Source organism: Pelobates fuscus, chromosome 1, assembly GCF_036172605.1.
Source record: "Pelobates fuscus isolate aPelFus1 chromosome 1, aPelFus1.pri, whole genome shotgun sequence".
In the NCBI taxonomy this organism is placed as follows: Eukaryota; Metazoa; Chordata; class Amphibia; order Anura; family Pelobatidae; genus Pelobates; species Pelobates fuscus.
The window spans coordinates 266,646,963-266,667,859 of NC_086317.1; the positions used below are offsets into that span (position 1 = coordinate 266,646,963).

Sequence of the window (20,897 nt, forward strand, 5' to 3'; positions counted from 1 at the left end):
CCTATAAAAGGTTTAATAAGTATATAGGGGTGTATATAAAAAATACCCCTCTCTGTCTCATTAGAGATATCTTTGCCAGAAGCTCAAGGAGGCAGGCTGAAGGGTCAGTGTTAGGACCCGCTTAGGGGGTCTGCCTTGACATTGGCAGGCGGGCATTCCCTCCAATGGCCATGGGAGCAACTAAATGACCTCCATTTGTCTAAATATACATAGGGATTAAGGAGAGAGCGCAGGTAACTTTTTTTTCTTTGGTTTTTACAAAACACACACACAGTTGACATTTAAAAAGGCTTCCCCTTTCTGCTTTAAAATTCAAGACTTCCCCAAACAATATAAATGCATGTTTACTTTCTATAACAATCATTATGAATTTCTTGCAAACATGTTCTTATAAACCAAGCATTATTAAGGATTTATCACTGTTGACTGCATGTACACAATGGCAAATAATGACAATGGTAGTAGGGGGCATTGCAAACATTGTAGCAAGTGATACATCAGTCTTCCTCATGCCTGCTTTAGAATTTGGACCATCTAGGCAGTTGTTTCATAGAAGCCCATGTTTTCTGAAAATCAAATGTGCATTAAGGAGTTAAGTAGGAACTTGTTTTTTAAGTCTTGTATTTCTTGACTGCAACTGTCTTCTTCCTTCAAACAGGATGATGCTTGCAGCCATTGCTGAATTTAAGCTATCTATACCCGGAACAACTGGAATAAAAATCCTTCTACCACCAGTTTTTTCAGCAAGCAGCAGTGATTCCAGGCTCAAACCATGCGTCTCACCTCCAATTACTAATGCACTTGACTGCGTGGTCCACTGCTCATCATAACTTTGCACTTGAATATCAGGTATATAATGCTCTTCATCATCACTACTTTCATCACTATCTGAGGCATCAGCGTCTTCCTCACGACCATATATCCTTCGGGGATTGGTGGAAACCCACCCATAGTCACCTGCTTTTTTATTTGCTTCCTCATTGCACTCAACTGGTCTGAAGTTATCTGCCACAAATACCCTAGTGTCATGAGAAAGGTAGTTAGGTACTGTGTCCCAGTCCAAGTCATTGACAATAGGAATGCGAAAGTGAGCTCCCATACCAGATCTCAGTACTTTTGGCTCCCAAGCATCCACACAACCTTAAAAATAAAAAAAATAAAAATAATAATAGAATCAATGTGTTTCAGATTTTACAGCAGACATTAATACAAATGTGTAAAAATAACATTTTCAAAAGTATGACAGCATGACATATTTTAGTTGAGATTCATATTAATTTCAAAGATAAAAGCACTAGTTAAAGGAAAACTCTGGGCTTCATAACAACTCCATCGCAATGGTCATTGATGCCGTTTTACCTTAAGAGGGTTAAACCTTTTAACCCCAAAGTTGTGTATAGAATGCCTAATCTGATTGGTACAGCACAGCCCTTTTCCACGAATGTACAATGTTCCTATGGGAAAGCTTTAGATTGATGATCTCAGCCGAAGATTCAAGACCTCATGCAGAGAAAGCAACATGGACTGGGAGAAAAGGGAAGTTAACTTCTTTTTTAGTCACTGGGGGGCAGTTACCTAATGGTGACTAAGACTCTGTAGCGTCAGGAATAGACATTTTTATTCCTAACAGTTTCTTTAACCCCTTAGTGACCAGACCATTTTTCAATTTTCTTACCGTTAAGGACCAGGGCTCTTTTTACATTTTCTTTTTACAGAAAAACTGTGCTAAAAAGCCCTCGTAGACAGCCACTAGAGGAAGAGTTAACCCTGCAAGGTAAATATTGCAGTTTATGAAAACTGCAATATTTACAGTTGCAGGGTTAAGGGTAGTGGGAATTGGCACCCAGACCAGTCCAATGGGCAGAAGTGGTCTGGGTGCCTGGAGTGTCCCTTTAACGCAAGTTACATTGTAACACTGATATCTGTCAGGAATCCCTGAATAATCCTTTACATGTATACATTTTTTAAAAGAAGACACCCTAAGCACTGTGGGTATTTTGACTCTTGGGGTATTTTGACTCTTTTGGTGCAACCATTTTACCACCAATCTTTGCCAAAAAATAAAAAATTATTGGTGATTTTTTTTTTACATACACAGCAATTTAAAAATACATGTACGGAGAACTTTAAGGGTTGCTGACAAAGAGCACCCCAATATGTGTTCAGAAACATCTCCTGAGTACAGTGGTACCCACTATGTATAGGTGTGTCGGGTTCTCTGGGGGCTAAAAGACCTTACTTGAAGGGTGTGCATTCCAGATTTCCAACTTGGAATTTTCACAGCTGGTCATAATGCACCCTTGTCCTATTTGGGACATTTTTGAAGCCGGACAATGTAATTTACCCCATCAAACCATATATTTTTGAAAAGTAGACACCCTAGGGTATTTCAAATGGTGGTATTTTAACACTTTCCATGCACTAATTCTACCACCAATCTTTGTCAAACATTTGGGTAGTAATTTTTTTTTGTTATTTTTCTCTCACAGTGTACTTTAGGCATGGATTCTCAGTTCCTGTTATGGTTACTGTCAAAGAACACCCCACAATATGTGTTCAGCAACATCTCCTGAGTACAACAGTGTCCCCAATGTACAGGTTTGATGGGGGGTTTGCAAACTTATAGAGGTCAAATGTAGGGCTTTCCCCTTTTCCATGTTTGCAGATTGAAATTTACTAGACAGCCACTAGAGGGAACTTCCTGATTTATAGCAAAGATTTTCTTTGCCAGAGCGTCGCTGGACGTCCTCACGCTGTGTGAGGACCTCCAGCGTCGCTCAATTCCCCATAGGAAAGCATTGAAAATCTTTTTCAATGCTTTCCTATGGGGAGCGCTAATGCGCATGCGCATTAGGTCTCCCTGGCCGGTGGGCGGGATCAGTCTCGCCCACCAGCCGACAGAGTTTTCACCCCTTCAGCAACTGAGGATTGGGGGGTGGGAGGGAGAGGGAACCTGCAGTGCCAGGAAAACAGATTGTTTTCCTGGCACTGGAGTTTTCCTTTAAGAGCTACATTAGACAGGAAAAGACAACACCAAAGATTCCTTCCATTTGACATAGTAAATATACAGAATATGTCATAACAGGTCTAGTTGGAAGTCTATGATGTTCAAGTTCTTATTTTTTACACCATTTTGGTTTTATTTTTGTGAAATAAATCATAACAAGGTGTAATATGTCATGTGTTGTTGTTTATCTGAGGTTGTATTTACCTAATTTTAAGACCTGCTAAAGCCCAGATGCTTGTTATGCCCCGATATGTAAAATTATAGAATTTTAAGAGGGAGGGAGAGAGAAAATATATAACAAACATACAAAATCTAGAACACACACTTTCACAAAACAGCAATTTCAAGTTTCACAGAATGTAATATTTTTATTTAAAAACATGTCACCTGGGCGGGTTTACTTACAGTACGCGACCATACATTGCATAAGCCTGCCACAACATTCCCCCGTTATTTTTTGCATGGGTGAGGTGTTTTTAAATAGAACATTACATTCTTTGAGACTTAAATTGCTGTTTAATGAATGTGCTGAATCTTGTATGTTTTATGTTATATGCTCATGTCCCGCCATCATGGAAGCCGAAAACCGGAAGTAATCAAGGTGCACCACCATGCTTACTTCCGGTTTGCGGCTTCCACAGTGGTGGGACAAGAGCACATAGAGTAAGTCAAGTGATTAATTGTTTAAGTTATATATTTGATGTTATTTTGAGAAAGGATCGGAATCAGGTCAAAAACATTGGCGCATGAATAAAAGTTTTTTCTCAAAATTATAAAGTCCTATGAAATATAAACTATTTAGTAGATATACCTCAAATGAAATGTATGTATTAAATGATCAATTTATATCTAAAAACTGCCAGCAAAAGCGGATCTCTTATTTGAAGCCATTGCAAGCAACCCACCCCCAGCGTTCTTTACGTTCTTCAAGACTTTTTATGGCTGACCAAGCACAGACTTCCCAATAGAGCTCAATGAGAAGTATTTGCAAGGCGGGTGTTCTAAGCAATTGCTGCCTCTTGACTTTAGCTCCACTGATCTAACCAAACCAGGAAGTAACAGGACCTGTGTTCTGATTGACATATGGGGGCATAACAAGGTTATTTTTTTTTTTTTTGTAAAATAAAAAACAAAAAAGACACTCTTCAAACATAAGGCAATTCTGCAAGGTAAAGTGCTTTAGGTGTTTGGCGTGTCCCTTTAAAGCAATCTGTTTACAGTCCATTTTTAATCTATGTATAAAAATAAAAAATAAAAAAAAATTGCCCTAGGAATGTTAATTTAACGTAAATTATAGGTATGCTAAGTTACCTTTAGTGAGCAATACTTTATTGCAGCCAGCCCCAGCTGCACATCTAAGAATAGTTCCCAGGTTTCCGGGGTCACGGATGTTGTCACATATGAGTGACAGAGGAATAGAATACTTCAGATGTGATACTGGATAATTCATCTTTGCGTGATCAGGTTTTAAAAAGATACCTGGACAGAAATATGGAGTCAATCAGTAAAGTCAAGACAAAACACTGTAAAATTGAAAAATTGCTATGTTTATATTAAAAAAAACTGACACTTTGTAAGAAGACAACTTGTGTGGCTGGCTCAAATAGTCAAACTATTTTAGTTATTTTTAACCAGTCTTCAATAATTCCGAAGCCACTGGCAATCCTGGAGCACCCCAATGGAACCAAATATGTAACAGATTTATGATTTTATCATTTTTTCCACGACTAATACCAATATATTTTATTATGGGTTTTTTTTTTTTTTTCTCTAATAAGGGTCAGGCTTTATTTTATTTTTTAAATAATAATCAACATTGTTCCCACTCCCAGTGGTTTTAAGGAAGAGCACCAAAAGTACTACTGCATTATTATAATAACTTACGTAGCACTTTTCTCTGCTTTGGACTCAAAGTGCTTTAGACGATATACAATAACCTATATAGAAGTTACATATTCTATTGCTGACCTTGTGTAAACCGGTAGGTCTTGAGTCATTGTTTAAAAATTTCCAGGGATGTGGCTTCTTTCACGGTGCTATAGAGAGTGCGCTACAGATATGGGACAACAAGGCTAAAAGCTCACTGCTCCTGAAAGATGTTCTAGTTCAGGGGTAGGCAACCTATGGCACGTGTGCCATGCATGGCACTCAAGGCTGCTAGAGCCCAAGAGGCTCTGGCCGGTCAGGAGTCGCAGTGGAACTTAAAATATGTGCAAAAATGTGGTGAGTATCAATCCTCAATTTACACATTGCAGCGCTTAGAGGAAGGGATCTGGGATCACTTCCTCCCAGCACTTGTGAACGGGAAACTGCACTGAAGTAGAGCAGCCCACAGCAGCTATTGCAGCTCCTGCCCTTGACCTGATCCTGGCCTGTCCAGCCCAGTCCAGTCCCCACTGGACCCCAGGGAAGCTACCTACAATGCTAAATTGACACAAAGCTGCAGAATAAGCATCACCACCATACAATTAATACAAGCAGCATCCACACAAACACACACACAGTCCCCACAAAAACACCACCACTTACAATCCACATATACACACACATGAACCCACAAGCAGCCTCTCACATGCAATAGTTATTAAAGGACCACTCTAGGCACCCAGACCACTTCAGCTTAATGAGGTGGTCTGGGTGCCAGGTCCTTCTAGGGTTAACCCATTTTTTCATAAACATAGCAGTTTCAGAGAAACTGCTATGTTTATGAATGGGTTAAGCCTTCCCCCTATGTCCTCTAGTGGTTGTCTCATTGACAGCCGCTAGAGGCGCTTGCGTGCTTCTCACTGTGATTTTCACAGTGAGAGCACGCCAGCGTCCATAGGAAAGCATTATGAATGCTTTCCTATGTGACCGGCTGAATGCGCGCGCAGCTCTTGCCGCGCGTGCGCATTCAGCCGACGGGGAGGAGAAGAGGAGGATCGGAGGAGGAGATCTCTCCGCCCAGCACTGGAAAAAGGTAAGATTTAACCCCTTTCCAGAGCCGGGCGGGAGGGGGTCCCTGAGGGTGGGGGCACCCTCAGGGCACTCTAGTGCCAGGAAAACGAGTGCTTTCCTGGCACTAGAGTGGTCCTTTAAGCATTTCAAAAGTCTGATTTCTTTCTTTCCTTTTTAGAAATTGCAGTACATGCCCACTATCAATTTTAAGTGATTAATCCAACACACACTAAGTGGATAAGTGACACTTATTGCACAAGCCACTTGGAAATAGATGTTCATGACAAAGTATGTCTCCTAAGTTCAGATCAACTTTTGTAAACCTTGCTTTACTTGTGGGTCTCTTTTCTCACCTATTATACCTTGTGGAGACATCACATCAGACCACATCTTGACATCTTCAAACTTCACTTTGATGAGTTTAGCTTGCTTTAATTTATCGGAGGGCAGTTCTTTTAAATACTCAACTCGGCTAAAGAAGAGGGTCTTTAGAAGAGCACCAGCCTCCAAAGCGTCCACTAGTAGTTTTCGGCCTTCAAGTAAAACCTGACCATGGCGGTCCCGAAATTTTTTGGATTTTGCAATTGTAACCAGTTTGCTGTGTAAACATTAACACATTAAGATATCAAATTTGTTGGAACAGCTCAAATAAATGAAAAACTATATGGCCATTTACTTTTTTTTTTTTTTTTTTTTTTTTAAACACATTGCTCAGAATAGAAAGACTTATACCAAGAAATACAGAATAAAAAAAAATCCTGGTTTCATGTCAATGCCACTCAAAACAGCACATCAAAACCTTGACCCAGCAGTACTTTTTTTTTCTCCTTTTCCTAAGATTTCTACAATGCATCCATGTTACACAAAATGATTTATTGTCTAAACAGTGAAATCCAAAATTCTGGCTAAAATAACCAAATTGACTACAGCTGAGTTGAAAAAAAAAAAAAAAAAAAAGGTTAATGATCAATAATATATGTCCAAAAGCCATTAGAAAGTTTTTTTAACCTATTTCACCAACTCTTTTCCTCAACCCATTAAACATTGAAGTGTGTATTTAGGTGAATAATCCAGTTGAAGTAAATAAAAAACACAGCCACAGTTGTGTTCAAAGAGCCTTTGCTTCCCTATGATGTATCTGGCATACTCATGCACAATTGGGCATCTACACAGAAATACTGTGTATTTCTGAGACTGTGTACTGTATGTGCCTGAACATTTTATAAAATAGTACCATACTAATGCATGCATCACTGTACATGGAAAATTAAAAATATTCATTATAAAATCAGTAAAGCTTTTAAAATATAAATAGTACAACCAGTATGATGAATGTCACAGGTGGTAATTCCTTTTTAAATTAATACTCCAAGCACCATAACTACAACTCCCTGTAGTGGTTTTGGCAAAAGCCCAGGAACACATCCCTCCACAATGTAGGGAGTCCTCCAGACGCCACTCTACGCCTCGACTAATAATGACAAAGACTTCACAAACAGGAGAAGCTCTCCTGTACCAACTTCTAAGTTTAGTGACTTAGTATCTATGGCATCACTAGTAGAGGTGGGAAGCTGCACCTGGAAGACACCAGGTAAGGAGTCAAACCATCCAAAACAAATTCTGTATTGGTTATGGTACTTGGAATGTCCCATTAAAAGGACAAATTTGTAGAAAATGAAGGACATTCAAATGTGACAAATTTTATTTATTTATTTTAGGCATTTTTTGCATTATTTTCAGTTGTGCACATGCAAGCGGATTATGCTAGACCAATGGTTCCCAATCTTTTTTCACTTGTGTGCTCCTCATATTAGCAAAATGTTTGTAAGTAACACCTTAAAGGACCACTCTAGTGCCAGGAAAACATACTCGTTTTCCTGGCACTAGAGTGCCCTGAGGGTGCCCCCACCCTCAGGGACCCACTCCCGCCCGGCTCTGGAAAGGGGAAAGGGGTAAAAACTTACCTTTTTCCAGCGCTGGGCGGAGAGATCTCCTCCTGCTCTCCTCCTCCGATCCGCCTCTTCTCCTCCCCGTCGGCTGAATGCGCACGCGCGGCAAGAGCTGCGCGCGCATTCAGCCGGTAACATAGGAAAGCATTCTCAATGCTTTCCTATGGACGCTGGCGTGCTCTCACTGTGAAAATCACAGTGAGAAGCACGCAAGCGCCTCTAGCGGCTGTCAATGTGACAGCCACTAGAGGACATAGGGGGAAGGCTTAACCCATTCACAAACATAGCAGTTTCTCTGAAACTGCTATGTTTATGAAAAAATGGGTTAACCCTAGAAGGACCTGGCACCCAGACCACCTCATTAAGCTGAAGTGGTCTGGGTGCCTAGAGTGGTCCTTTAATGCCGTTACTGCGTTCTATCCTGTCCGCATTTAAATGGGCTAAAAAGCAGTTGTGTGGCATAGAGCATCGTAACAGTTTTGAGCCCTGGCATTACCTTATACTTATGCGTACACTTACCTACCCCGGCAATCCGCTTCGGGAGACTGCCTGACAACCCAGACAGTTCCCCTGTTGCAAGTCCGACCAATCTGGGGCTATGTGATAGCACTGACAACGCGATCACATGGACAGAATGGCTGTATAAAGTTCTGCCTGTGTTGTCAAGCAGTCTCCCAAGTACTGAATATAAATAAAATACACACACACTCACTAAAGGGACACTATAGTCACCAGAATAACTACAGCTTATTGCATTTGTTCTTGTGAGTAGAATCATCCCCTTCAGGCTTTTTGCTGTAAACACTGTCTTTTCAGAGAAAATGCAGTGTTTACATAACAACCTAGTGATAACTCCAGTGGCCACTCCTCAGATGGCTGCCAGAGGTGCTTCCTTGGGCAGTGCTGCAGCGTAAGCAGCACTGCCATTCAGTGTCTCCACCCTCTGAATGCAGATACTGAACTTTCCTCCTAGACATGCATTGATTCAATTTATCTCTATGAGGATATGCTGACTGGCCAGGGCTGTGTTTGACTTGTGCTGGCTCTGCCCCTGATCTGCCTCCTTGACAGTCTCAGCCAATCCTATGGGGAAGTACTGTGATTTGCTCAGACCACCACTTCTGCTGATGCCCGCAGACAGGAGAAGGTCAGAGGCAGAGCCACCAGCTATAGACATGAATACAAGTAAGATTTTTACTAAATTTAGGAAAGCAAGATGGTGGTTTTAACACTGTAGGGTCTGGTTAACATGTTTGTGTTCCTGACCCTACAGTGCTCCTTTAACTTTTAACCCCTTAAGGACGGAGCCAATTGCACACATTCTGATCAAAACAAAACCTAGAATTTAAATGTATATGTCTGCTCAACTATAATTCACCTCTTTCATATAAAGTGCACCCACACATTTTATTCACAAGAAACAGGACTTTCATTTCGGATCGAATATTTATTTATAAAGATAATTTTATATGAATAAAATCTAAAAACAAAAGTGGGAGAATTTAAACCGACGTTATTTTCTTAGTTCTGTGTAACAGTTTAACTGTGAATGCTATAATACTATCAGCTTTTTCTGCAATAAAACACACGCATTTGTGTTCAGTAAGGATTCACCAGTATAAGAGTACCCCCCATGTTCAGGTTTTATGGTGTTTTGGAAAGTTACAGGGTCGAATATAAGACTTGCCCACTTGCCAGATTGTTTAGGTTGTCTTTGAGACTGTATGGCATCCCAGGATTGAGAGTAAAATACCCCCATCATGGCATACCATTTGAAAAAGTAGACAACCCAGAGTATTCAAAATGGGGTGTTTCCAGTCTTTGTAAGTAGACTGTCACAAATCCTGGCCAAAGTTAGTGTTCATATTTGTTGTTAAAGGACCACTATAGGCACCCAGACCACTTCAGCTTAATGAAGTGGTCTGGGTGCCAGGTCCACCTAGGATTAACCATTTCTGCTGTAAACATAGCAGTTTCAGAGAAACTGCTATGTTTACCTATGGGTTAATCCAGCCTCTAGTGGCTGTCTCATTGACAGCCGCTAGAGGCGCTTCCGTGCTTCTCACTGTGATTTTCATAGTGAGAAGACGCCAGCGTCCATAGGAAAGCATTGAGAATGCTTTCCTATTGACTGGCTGATTGCCGCGCATGCGCATTCAGCCGATGATGGGAAAGGAGGCGGAGAGTCCCCACCACGAGGGAGCCCGGCGGTGGAGAAAAGGTAAGATTTTAACCCCTTCCTCACCCTAGAGCCCGGCGGGAGGGGGACCTAAAGACCCTATAGGGCTAGGAAAACAAGTATGTTTTCCTGGCACTATAGTGGTCCTTTAATGTAAGTTGCATCTGATTGAAAATGGAAAAATTTTCTTCATGCAGGATGTGTCAGTGAAAGGCAGAGGAGGTGTGCCTAGGGCTGCATAATCAGAGACAAAAGTGATTTAACTCCTAAATGGCATAGAATTGAGCAGTGAATCTGCAGGGGCATGTTCTATACACAAATATTGCTTCACTAAACTAACCTTGCTTTGAGGACTACTGTAACTCTTTACATGTGAAATTCACTTTAGTGAACAGTATTGAAAGTGTAATTCCTGTATTATGAATGTGGCTGCAGAGGGGGCGGGTTGTGCAAGCACCCTAGATTTTGACAAAAGAGTTGGCAATTATGCCTCGCACACATGTATACATTTTTTTTTTTTTAGTTACTCATTAAAGGGAAACTCCAGTGCCAGGAAAACAATGCGTTTTCCTGGCAGTGGAGGGTGCCTCTCCCTCCCACCCACCAATCCCCAGTTACTGAAGGGGTGAAATCCCCTTCAGTCACTTACCTGAGGCAGCGGCGATGTCCCTCGCCGCTGTCTCCTCCTCCACGCCGCTCCTCCTCTGTATTGCGTCGGCCGGTGGGCGAGACTGATCCCGCCCACCGGCCAAGGAGACCTAATGCCACGCATTCGCATTAGCGCTCCCCATAGGAAAGCATTGAAAAATAATTTCAATGCTTTCCTATGGGAAATGAGCGATGCTGGAGGTCCTCACACAGCGTGAGGACGTCCAGCGACGCTCTAGCACAGGTTTCCTGTGCTAGAAACCAGGAAGTGCCCTCTAGTGGCTGTCTAGTAGACAGCCACTAGAGGTGGAGTTAACCCTGCAAGGTAATTATTGCAGTTTATGAAAAACTGCAATAATTACACTTGCAGGGTTAGGAGTAGTGGGAGTTGGCACCCAGACCACTCCGATGGGCAGAAGTGGTCTGGGTGCCTGGAGTGTCCCTTTAAACTGTGCGATTTGGATAGCTGGCAGGCAATTGCACAATATAGTCCCCCCCATCCCATATGACTATTGTGGGTCACACCATGCAATCCCCTTGTCATTCATTTTGACCAGTTTAGGGAATAACCTTGCAGGGCTGCAAATTTCATGTACAGCATCCTCTGTTGTAATGATACACAAGGTCATTATTACCTGAGTCTTTTGTCCTGAGGAGCAGCTTTCTCGTACTGCAGCTCTGGTGAGGTTTCATCTTTCTCCTCAGCCTTGCTTTTGCCTCTGGCAGAGTACCTGGTGGCTGGTTGTGCATGCTGGTCACTGGTTACCTGGGGTGCTACCCGCTCCTCGCGGGTCTTGGTGACCCTTGGCACAGACTGGCCGTCCCCTGGGCTGCCCCCTGGGGGTATCACCCTCACTGGGGTCCTGCGCAGCGCTCTCACATATCGCTTTACTAGAATATTCCCACTACACCTTACTTGTGTCAGACCTGCACACCGCAGCACGCCTCTCACGAGAGCCGCCATGACAGCAGGTAACTCACAGGCGCTGACATTCAACGTCACTGGGTAGCATGAGGCAGCCATATTGAGTGTGGCGGAAATACTGACACTTTCTACTTGTATCGCGACACATGAAGCGAAAACTAACAGGTTTTTGCCCATAGAGTTGTAGTCTTTTCTTAGCTATGACTACTAAGCTTATGACCATTCAGCAGCCACATTTCAACAAAATCAACAGAGGTGCCAGCGATTTCTTACTATATATTTAACTACCACCATGTAGTATGCACATTATTACTGTATTTATAACTACTACAAAGTATGTTCATTCTATTGATTCATTAGTGATATTATTCCTGCATAATAATCAGGCGGATCAGTCTGTAAGGTGATCTAAGATGATGTCGTCATCAGTAGGCGTCGTGCTGTGATTTTCAGATCAGCCAGCAGCTTGCAGTGTCAGGATGGGCAGCAGGAGAGCTCTGCACTATGTGCTCAAAGTGGGAGACAGACCGGCGACTGTCAGCTTTTACAGGGACGTACTGGGGATGAAAGTAAGGGCTGCATTGTTTGTTACCTTCAATGTAATGTCAGGTGGCAAGTTCTGGCTATGATAAGGCTTTTCCGATATATGTTCCTTTCTTTTTCTCTTAAGAACACAACCAACCAGATACAAAGTTATAAAATATTGATACATACCATATTCAAACGAATATTAAAGGGTCACTGTAGACTTGGAATTAAACTATTGTGAGTTCATGCATATAAAAAATGCAAAGCTAATAAAAAAAAAAAAAAAAAAAACCTCTCTGTTGAAAGCACTTTTACTAATATGCTACAAAAAGGTGCAGCAGGGAATCCACTCCCACTCCAGAAATAGGTTCCACCTATTATGAGACTGTTATTTTGGTCTTTGCTATTTTGGTTGTTTTTTGTTTCTCCATATCCAATTAACCATTCCCCTGCTATCATGCTAGAATAGAATACAAATTCTAAATTAAACAGATCTTGCAATTAAGGAAGTGTACACATTAAATCTATCTTTACAGAAAGCGTTTAGGAATGAAACAAAGTGATTGAATCCTTAAAGGGACCCTGTAGGCACCCAGACCACTTCAGCTAACTGAAGTAGTCTGGGTGCTGTGACCCTTTTGCACTTGGTGTTACAATATAAAACATTGCAGTTCCAGCCTACTATCAGCTTTTTCTGCAATAAAACACACGCATTTGTGTTCAGTAAGGATTCACCAGTATAAGAGACACCAGTCAGATTTCCCCCATAGGAAAGTATTGAATAATGCTTACCTATGGGGAGGTTTAATGCATGGGCGGAGCCTTACCCAGCGCCGAGGGGCATCGGTGCTGGAATCAGGTACGTGGCTGAAGGGGGGCATTCCAGGCACCTTTAGTGCCAGGAAAACGGGTTTGTTTTCCTGGCACCAAAGGATCCCTTGAAATGACAGAGAATTGAGTAGTGAGATTGCACAGCTGTAATCTATACACTAAAGATGCTTCATTACACTAAAGTTGTTTTGGTCAGTACCTGTAATTCGAAAGCAAGAGAGTGACCGCCCTACAACACCGTCCCACTCCATGGTAGAGCATCAATATAGAATGCTTCTTTTTGTGCTTTTATACTATCTAAAAGTGAAGACTTTCTTTCACCCTAAACCCTAAAACATGTTTTAGTGGTTTGAAGTCTTCCTTTTATATATCTGAACTTTAATGTTGTATTTGTAATTGTTATATAGTTCCCTCAAAACAAAATTCCTAATGTGTTTGTAATTTTGTTCTTTTGCTATACGTCACAGACTGCAACATATATTGCTGTCTGTAAATATCAGCCGCTCAGAAAAATGTGTGCAAAATGATTATATATTATAAGTGATCACGTGAAAAGAAAAGTTGTAGTAGAAAGCTCTTTTGTATGACTTTCCCTTTGTTACTTTGTCAGCGTTTTGCAAGATTACTGCAGAATCACATGACAAACAAAACAGTAAAGTAAACATATTTAGTCTTATGAAATTTGATATATCCTAAAGGTATTTAAATGCTGTTTTCTTAATCTTGTAAGCCTCACAAATCAGTTGTTCACATGCTAGTAAAAAGACTCTTTGTTACTTGAATTTTTGTTTTTTTGGCACTGTTACTTGAATTTTTTTAATTTTTTTTTTTTTTTGCATTTTTATTGCAAAGATTCACAAGGTGACATGCCTCACGGCAATCATTCCTCAACGTCATGTATAAGCTATTATCACCATCATTGCACCCTCACAAATTGTACAAGAGTACAAAATGGGGTCTATGGAAGATCCTGCAAGATACTAAAACAATATGAATAGGGGCTTTCCTTTACAATATTGTTTTGGTGTGTAGTACATATTTAAAGGGACTCTCCAGTGCCAGGAAAACAACCTGTTTTCCTGGCACTGCAGGTCCCCTCTCCCTCCCACCCACCATCCCAAGTTGCTGAATGAGTTAAAACCCCTTCAGTGACTTACCTGTACCCAGCGCTGACGTCCCTCCGCGCTGGTTCAGGGTCTGCCCACACTCCTCCCCCACGGCAGGCGGCGGGGGAGACCTAATGTGCATGTGCTTTAGACCTCCCCATAGGAAAGCATTGAAAATGCTTTGCTATGGGGAATTTAGCGACGCTGGAGGTCCTCACATAGCATGAGGACGTCCATTGACGCTATAGCACAGAAAATCGGAAGTGCCCTCTAGTGGCTGTAAAATTTCATAAACTGCAATGTAAATATTGCAGTTTATGAAAACTGAAATATTTACAGTTGTAGGATTAGGGCTAGTGGGAGTTGGCACCCAGACCACTGCAATGAGCAGAAGTGGTCTGGGTGTCTGGAGTGTCCCTTTAAGTAAACAAAAGCTAGCAAACAAAAAAAGTACACTACTATAATACCAAGGACCACGGCAGATATGGCCTTGAATCTCTGGGTTAAGGGCAGTGGTGTATAGTTCTGCGTAACACCTTGCTGGCTTTGCCCTTCCAATAGAAAACTTACTTTAAAAGGGATTCTATAGTATTTGGAATACAAATTGGTATTCCTAACACTGTAGTGCCCTCTGGTTCCCGCCTCATGGCCCTACCCCAGCATATAAAGAGATTAAAAAATAAAAAAAATGATTTACTTACCCGATCCCAGCTCCCATGTCCTTCTGCACCGGCAGTCCGAAGTCAGCAGATGGGGGTAGCTCATGCACTGCAAGCGCACTAGGCCTTCCCCATAGGAAAACATTGAGACTTTTCTATGAGGATTTTACTGATGCTGGATGTCCTCTTGCACAGCATGAGGCTGTCCAGGGTCAGTTAGGCGACCTGGAGTCCTGTAAACTCCTCTCTGTTTTACATTGCAGGATTAGGGAGGACCGGAACACTGCACCCAAACCACTTCAATGAGATGAAGTGAACTGGGTTCCTATAGTATCACTTGCATATCTCAAGTGGCACTTTGAGGGGTCCTTCTTGGGCATAGAAACTTGAGAAATTATGTCTGTTCAACAATCCCAGAGTTCCCAGCTAGATATGCAAATGTGCGTATGCATTGTGTTTCAGAATTCAAACTGCATTTTTTGCGGTTACCCTTGGCAATAGGCTTTATTTTACACACAGCTTTTTAAAGTATGGGCTATGACCCAAAGCGACAAGAAACCAAACTTTGACTGTGGTTTTGCCCTTTAAATAGGAAGTTTTGCCTGTTTTATACACTCACTCTTGATACATTGGGGGTAAGATAGAGAGAGGAAGCCAATTGGGAATCTCTTCTGTTTATTCCGATATTCTGGAGCCTCCTCTCATTTATGGTTAAACCCTTAAGGAGCAATGATAGCCTATGACATGCCATTATAAGAAACTGTTCTTTGAGAAGTATGGGGCTTAAGATAGGGGTGAGCGGGCCAGAATAATTGTGGTTCTGTATGACCATGCTTAGTTTAGTGGAGATAAGCATGAAAAGTGTTTGTTTTGTTTTTTTTGCAATTCTTTATTTTTGAAAGTGCTTTTTTAATTACATATGTCAGTAATACCAAAGGTTATTACAGTAGAAGATTATTGGTGACATTTTGGTAAAAAATTCAAGATGCATTGCACTTTTTTTTTAGATTAGAAATTCAAGAGTTAACAGAGACAGGCGTAGTAAAATAAAAGCAAACAATAGGTTATACATGCTGCGTGGAACACTTTAGCTTGAGATAATATTACTAGGTTTGGTCATAAAATGCAAGTAAGTACCATTGTTACAGACAGGCTTGTTATGCCCCAGAAGCAAGTAGAGCCTATAATGCAAATAAACATGGTGAGGGCACTTGATGAGACTTGCATATTTTGTTTAAATGGTTAGTTACTCAAGGGTTAACGTTAGCTGGAGCTGGCTATTTGCTTTTGCCATTGCTATTGCCAAGAGCTTAACAGGTTGGACTGTGCTATCACATGCTGCAGAAACTACAAGAAGGTAAGCTTAGGTTGAACTATGGGTTAAGTTAAGCTTAGTGCTTATGGTTAATAGGTTAACCCTTTCAGGGGACCTATGTCATGGCGTTGGATTGGATATTTTAGGGACCGTGTCTTCATTTTAAACTTAACTTTGCAGTCCAGTATTGAAGAGCTATCATATACTTAGAGTCCTGAGAGCACTTGCTTGTGATGTAGGAACACCCCAGCAGCAGGCAGTTGAATACCCAGACTCCATGGAAGGATGTTAGGCAGGCTCTGCACCCTCAGTGAGGGCAGAGCTGTTTCCTCAAGTCCTGCCTGGGGTCTGTAGTGTGGATGTGTAAGGCTGGTATGTCCCCCTGTGATAAGGAGTTTGCCTTTGCCGCTATCCTCCAGCCGTTGGTGTCCTCCCCTTGCAGTCTGGCTGTGGAGGGTCGCTGTGCTGTTGTGGAGGCGTTGCGGGCCAGATCCGTGGGACGGAGCGATGAAGTGCACTCTGTGTAAGTCTTCTGGAGGGGTTGTCTGATGGGTCTGGGTAGCTGGGTTTGTGCTTTGTGTGACTTTTGTGTCAGCTTGTAGCCGCTCCCGCCTTTTCGCCGTGTGTGGACTCAGGGCCTTGGTAGCTGTTTAGCCAGGCAGAGCCTGAGGCTGTGTGTCAATGTGTATTGGGCTGCTCCATGCAGGTATGCAGGGCCTGCATGGATTTGGAGGGGATTGCATCCTCTTGGGAGCCAGAGGTAACAGTGTGGGTCAGCAGGGTCACTGTGCCTCCATTTTAGATGTGGCTCCCGGTCTGGTCTTCGTTTTGGCGGCCGGTTGGGGCCCCGAGAGCTCCGGTAAAGCAGGGGCTGCAGGGCGTACAGGGTGTGGGCCGGGATCACCCCCACCGGCCCAGGGGGGGAGGGCAGGGCCCGGTCCTCCCAGCTGAGGGAGTCTGGCTGGATATCATCGGGCAGGATAGCGGGCGGCAGCCGTCCGCCTCACTCACCGCCTGAGTAGGCCTCATCCGAAAGGAACGATGCATATCTCTCCGAGGGACTAGAACATTAACTGCAAGCCTCTCCCCGGGTCCAGTGTCTCCTCATGCGCCGGCCCACCGCGGTAGGTCGTCAGGTAGGTCCAAAAGTGCCTTATTGTGGGCTAATAAGTCAAAAGTTGCTGGAGCTGTTGTGCCATGCGGCCGGCCAGCATGGCGATCAGGCCCCGCCCCCCAAGCATGAAAAGTTTAACCCCTTAAGGACCAAACGTATGGAATAAAGGGGAATCATGACATGTCACACATGTCATGTGTCCTTAAGGGGTTAAACACTGCACATACATACTCTGACCACCATGATCACCACTTCAAATCACTAAAGTGGTCATGCTGGTTGGATTAACCCTTTAACTTTTCATATTTTTATATTTTTTATTGGTAATTCAGTTCATTACAAAATATTGATTTACTAGTTGAGCATCCATAAGTTACTTTATACAATAGCTTGAAAATAACATGTACCCTTTAGTTTGTTACTTACACTGCGAATTCAGAGGATATGTTTCCTTCACAGGTCCTACGACATGAGGAATTTGAAGAAGGTTGCAAAGCTACTTGCAATGGGTAAGAACAATATTGTTAAACTATATTCCAGAGAATGCCTTCATTACTGGAACATATAAAACAAGCTTTATAAATCTGACTCCTACACATCTGACAATTGTACACCGCATCCTTTCTATTTAGTAATTAAGACTAATCTCAAGCAAGCAAAACTAGTTTTAAAAGTGAAATATATTTTATGTTTGTTAAGGTCTGTGGATTTACTTACAGTCAAATGGTATTAGTAAATGTGCAGAATGTTTGACTGTATGCCTAAATGGAGTCTTTCGTGTAATCTGCAATGTAATCTAAGCAACTAAACCACTGTACATGTTGCCAAGAATCTATGGGCTCTCCCCACCATTATAGCTGTCTCTCATTCTAGTTGACTTGGTAATGCAGAATTTACACTTCTACATTACAGGCACCAATTTTGTCAATTCTGTCTGAAAGTATTGGGTTGGCTGCACATAAGTTATTTTATTTTTTTTGTATGTGCACATTGTACAGCAATCAACAAGTATATCAAAGTTTTCTTGTTCAGGTAGGGAGCATGTTGCTGAGATACCATACAATTACTGATGGGATCATCAATTCAAAGAAGGCAGTATGATCAACTAGCATTCTTATAGTAGGCTGATTCTATATTTGCATGGAGGCTGCCATTCTACCAAATGTTTAAAATGATGAGCATTATTTCCCTTTATATGTTGGGAAAAATAAATGACCCTCTGTTCGTGTACATTGAACTAGTACGTACTGCTTAAAACAATGACAGAGACCTTGTGACAATACAGACGTTTGGTATGAACCATCAGATGTATTAAATTGCATGTAAACCTTATAAGCAAAGTTTCAGCCCTGCTATTTTGAATATCAAATAATTAAATGGTGAACACTATTAGTGCAAATATAGCTCAAAAATCTGTATCAATTGGAGTATACAGTAAATGAACTGAGACAAACCATACAATAACAATATGTTACCTGTTGGGTAATTCTGCATTTTTGTTTATTTTGCAGCCCATATGATGGGAAGTGGAGTAAGACAATGATTGGTTATGGGTCTGAAGACAGCCACTTTGTTGTTGAACTAACCTACAACTATGGAGTTGGGGAGTACAGACTAGGTAGTGATTTTAGGGTAAGTATGTATTTTGCTTCATTATTTATATTATGTAAACAAGAAACAACTTGTTTACAATGTAAACAAGAAAAATAGTTTGTTTTTTGGGGATTTTTTTGTTTTTGTTTGTAGAACTTGCACAAATCATGTAGTTGTACAATTACTAAAGCGTTGTGGTCACCTCATGTCACACATTTATGTTGCTCTTTCCATGCTCAGTCTTGTTTACTCTGTATTTATAAACTTGAAACTTGATTTTACACTTCACTGAAATGAGTGTAACCGTAGTGTTAAAGGACCACTATAGGTACCCAGACCACTTCAGCTCAATGAAGTGGTCTGGGTGCCTGGTCCAATTAGGATTAACCCTGCCTGCTGTAAACAAAGCAGTTTCACAGAAACTGCTATGTTTACTTTAGGGCTAATCCAGCCTCTAGTGGCTGTCTCATTGACAGGCGCTTCTCACTGTGATTTTCACAGTGATAAGACGCCAGCGTCCATAGGAAAGCATTGAGAATGCTTTCCTATGGACTGACTGCGCGCGTGGCCTTTGCCGCGCATTCAGCCGATGACGGCCAAACGAGAAGGAGAGTGAGTGTTTAACCCCCTTCCTCCCCCTTCAGCCCTGCGGGAGTGGGACCCTGAGGGCGGGGGTACCCTCAGGGCACTATAGTGCCAGGAAAACTAGTTTGTTTTCCTGGCACTATAGTGGTCCTTTAAGAATAATCACCATAAGACTAAAACCGTTGTAGGTTATTGCCCAGCATATAAATAAGCTCTGGCTATATACTTTTTCATTAAACATAATAATACGTTCTCCCACTGCTTTAAATTATTGATAACTGTTGCTGACTACATCAATTATAGGCTATTTTGCCTAAATTACAGAGTTTATGAAGTTGATGAAATTCAGATTCACTATAACAATGTGAGAGATACATTTTCAATGAAAGCAGAGAAATACTAAGTTAACTGCTCAACATCGCCAAATACAAACATTTAAAGTTTCACTGTCAATTCTGATTTTGGTAGAACCCACAAAAGGTGAAGTGTGTTTTCTCAAACGTGATAGAAGTTTTGTGCTTTAAATAAAGAAGACTGGGGTGGAGCTAGCAGAGGAACAGAGCGGACACACTTCTCGGAGCTCCATCTCTAACTTTTGAAAATACAGGGATAAATGGTGGAATCTGGGCCCAAAAGTCCCCACAAACAACAAAGGCACAAGCAGAAAGAACATGGGCAGAAAATCAAAAAAAGCAAAAGCTGAAAAAAGCCCCCACGGGAGAGATATCGGCAAAATGCTCCGGACCACGCAATAGGCCGCATGACCCAAAATGGCGCTTACCGCCGACCTCTCCTCATATTCCTCAGAGGACTTTGCTACAGACATTCTAGAGGGAGCGTCCCGCAGGCACCCACCAGACTGCAGAAATGCGCCCCCAACGACCGGGGACCCGGTCACGGCCGACCAGCTCAAGGCAATGCTGGCGGAGCTCAGCAAAGATCTGGCGGCAGATATGGCCTATTAAAGGAAGGCCATTGAAGGGGCCACAACGAAAATCACGCAGCTGGAGGCCAGCTCAAGCACCCACTACGCTATACTAAACAAGGTAGAACAACAAATCTCAGATCTAGCCCAATGGCAAACTACTACTACCGACAGGCTTGACGCCATGGAAGACCAGAGGAGACCCTATAATCTGAAAATAAGGGGGATACCAGATTCGGTAGGTTTTGCGGACTTACCCCACTACATTAGGCGTTTCCTTGGGGTCCTGCTCCCACCAAAACAAATAAAGTCCATGAAACTAGATGGGATGTTCAGACTGCCGAAGTCACCACGAGCACCGGCGGTTGCGACAGCAGATCTCATACTGCGGTTTCAGACTCTGGCTGACAAGACCTCGCTTCTGACTGCCATGAGGGAAAAAAAACCTTTGCTGTTTGAAGGGGCATCACTAACAGTATTCCCAGACCTTACCAGGAGTACCTTGGCCTGGCGAAAAAATATGCAACCCCTCTTGCACCACCTCCGGTCTAGGGAAATTCCCTACAGATGGAGCACTCCTCGTACCATATTGTTCA

At 42.2% G+C, this 20,897-nt stretch overlaps 2 protein-coding genes across 2 annotated transcripts in view; one reads left to right on the plus strand and one right to left on the minus strand.

Annotated features, from left to right (window-relative positions):
* Positions 1-261: 261 nt before the first annotated feature.
* On the minus strand, positions 262-11,684 carry MRM3 (mitochondrial rRNA methyltransferase 3). Its single transcript, XM_063444587.1, has 4 exons — positions 11,356-11,684; positions 6,298-6,542; positions 4,319-4,486; positions 262-1,140 (listed from the first exon to the last, which is right to left on the minus strand). The coding sequence occupies exons 1-4, from the start codon at positions 11,682-11,684 to the stop codon at positions 593-595; spliced, it is 1,290 nt and encodes a 429-aa protein (XP_063300657.1). The 3' UTR covers positions 262-592.
* A 359-nt stretch (positions 11,685-12,043) lies between these two features.
* GLOD4 (glyoxalase domain containing 4) overlaps positions 12,044-20,897 on the plus strand; it is a 36,164-nt gene continuing 27,310 nt past the window's right edge. Inside the window, exons 1-3 of the mRNA XM_063444588.1 lie at positions 12,044-12,214; positions 17,658-17,707; positions 18,710-18,830. Coding sequence (XP_063300658.1) covers positions 12,125-12,214; positions 17,658-17,707; positions 18,710-18,830 — 261 coding nt within the window. The 5' untranslated portion in view covers positions 12,044-12,124. The remainder of the gene's footprint in view (positions 12,215-17,657; positions 17,708-18,709; positions 18,831-20,897) is intronic.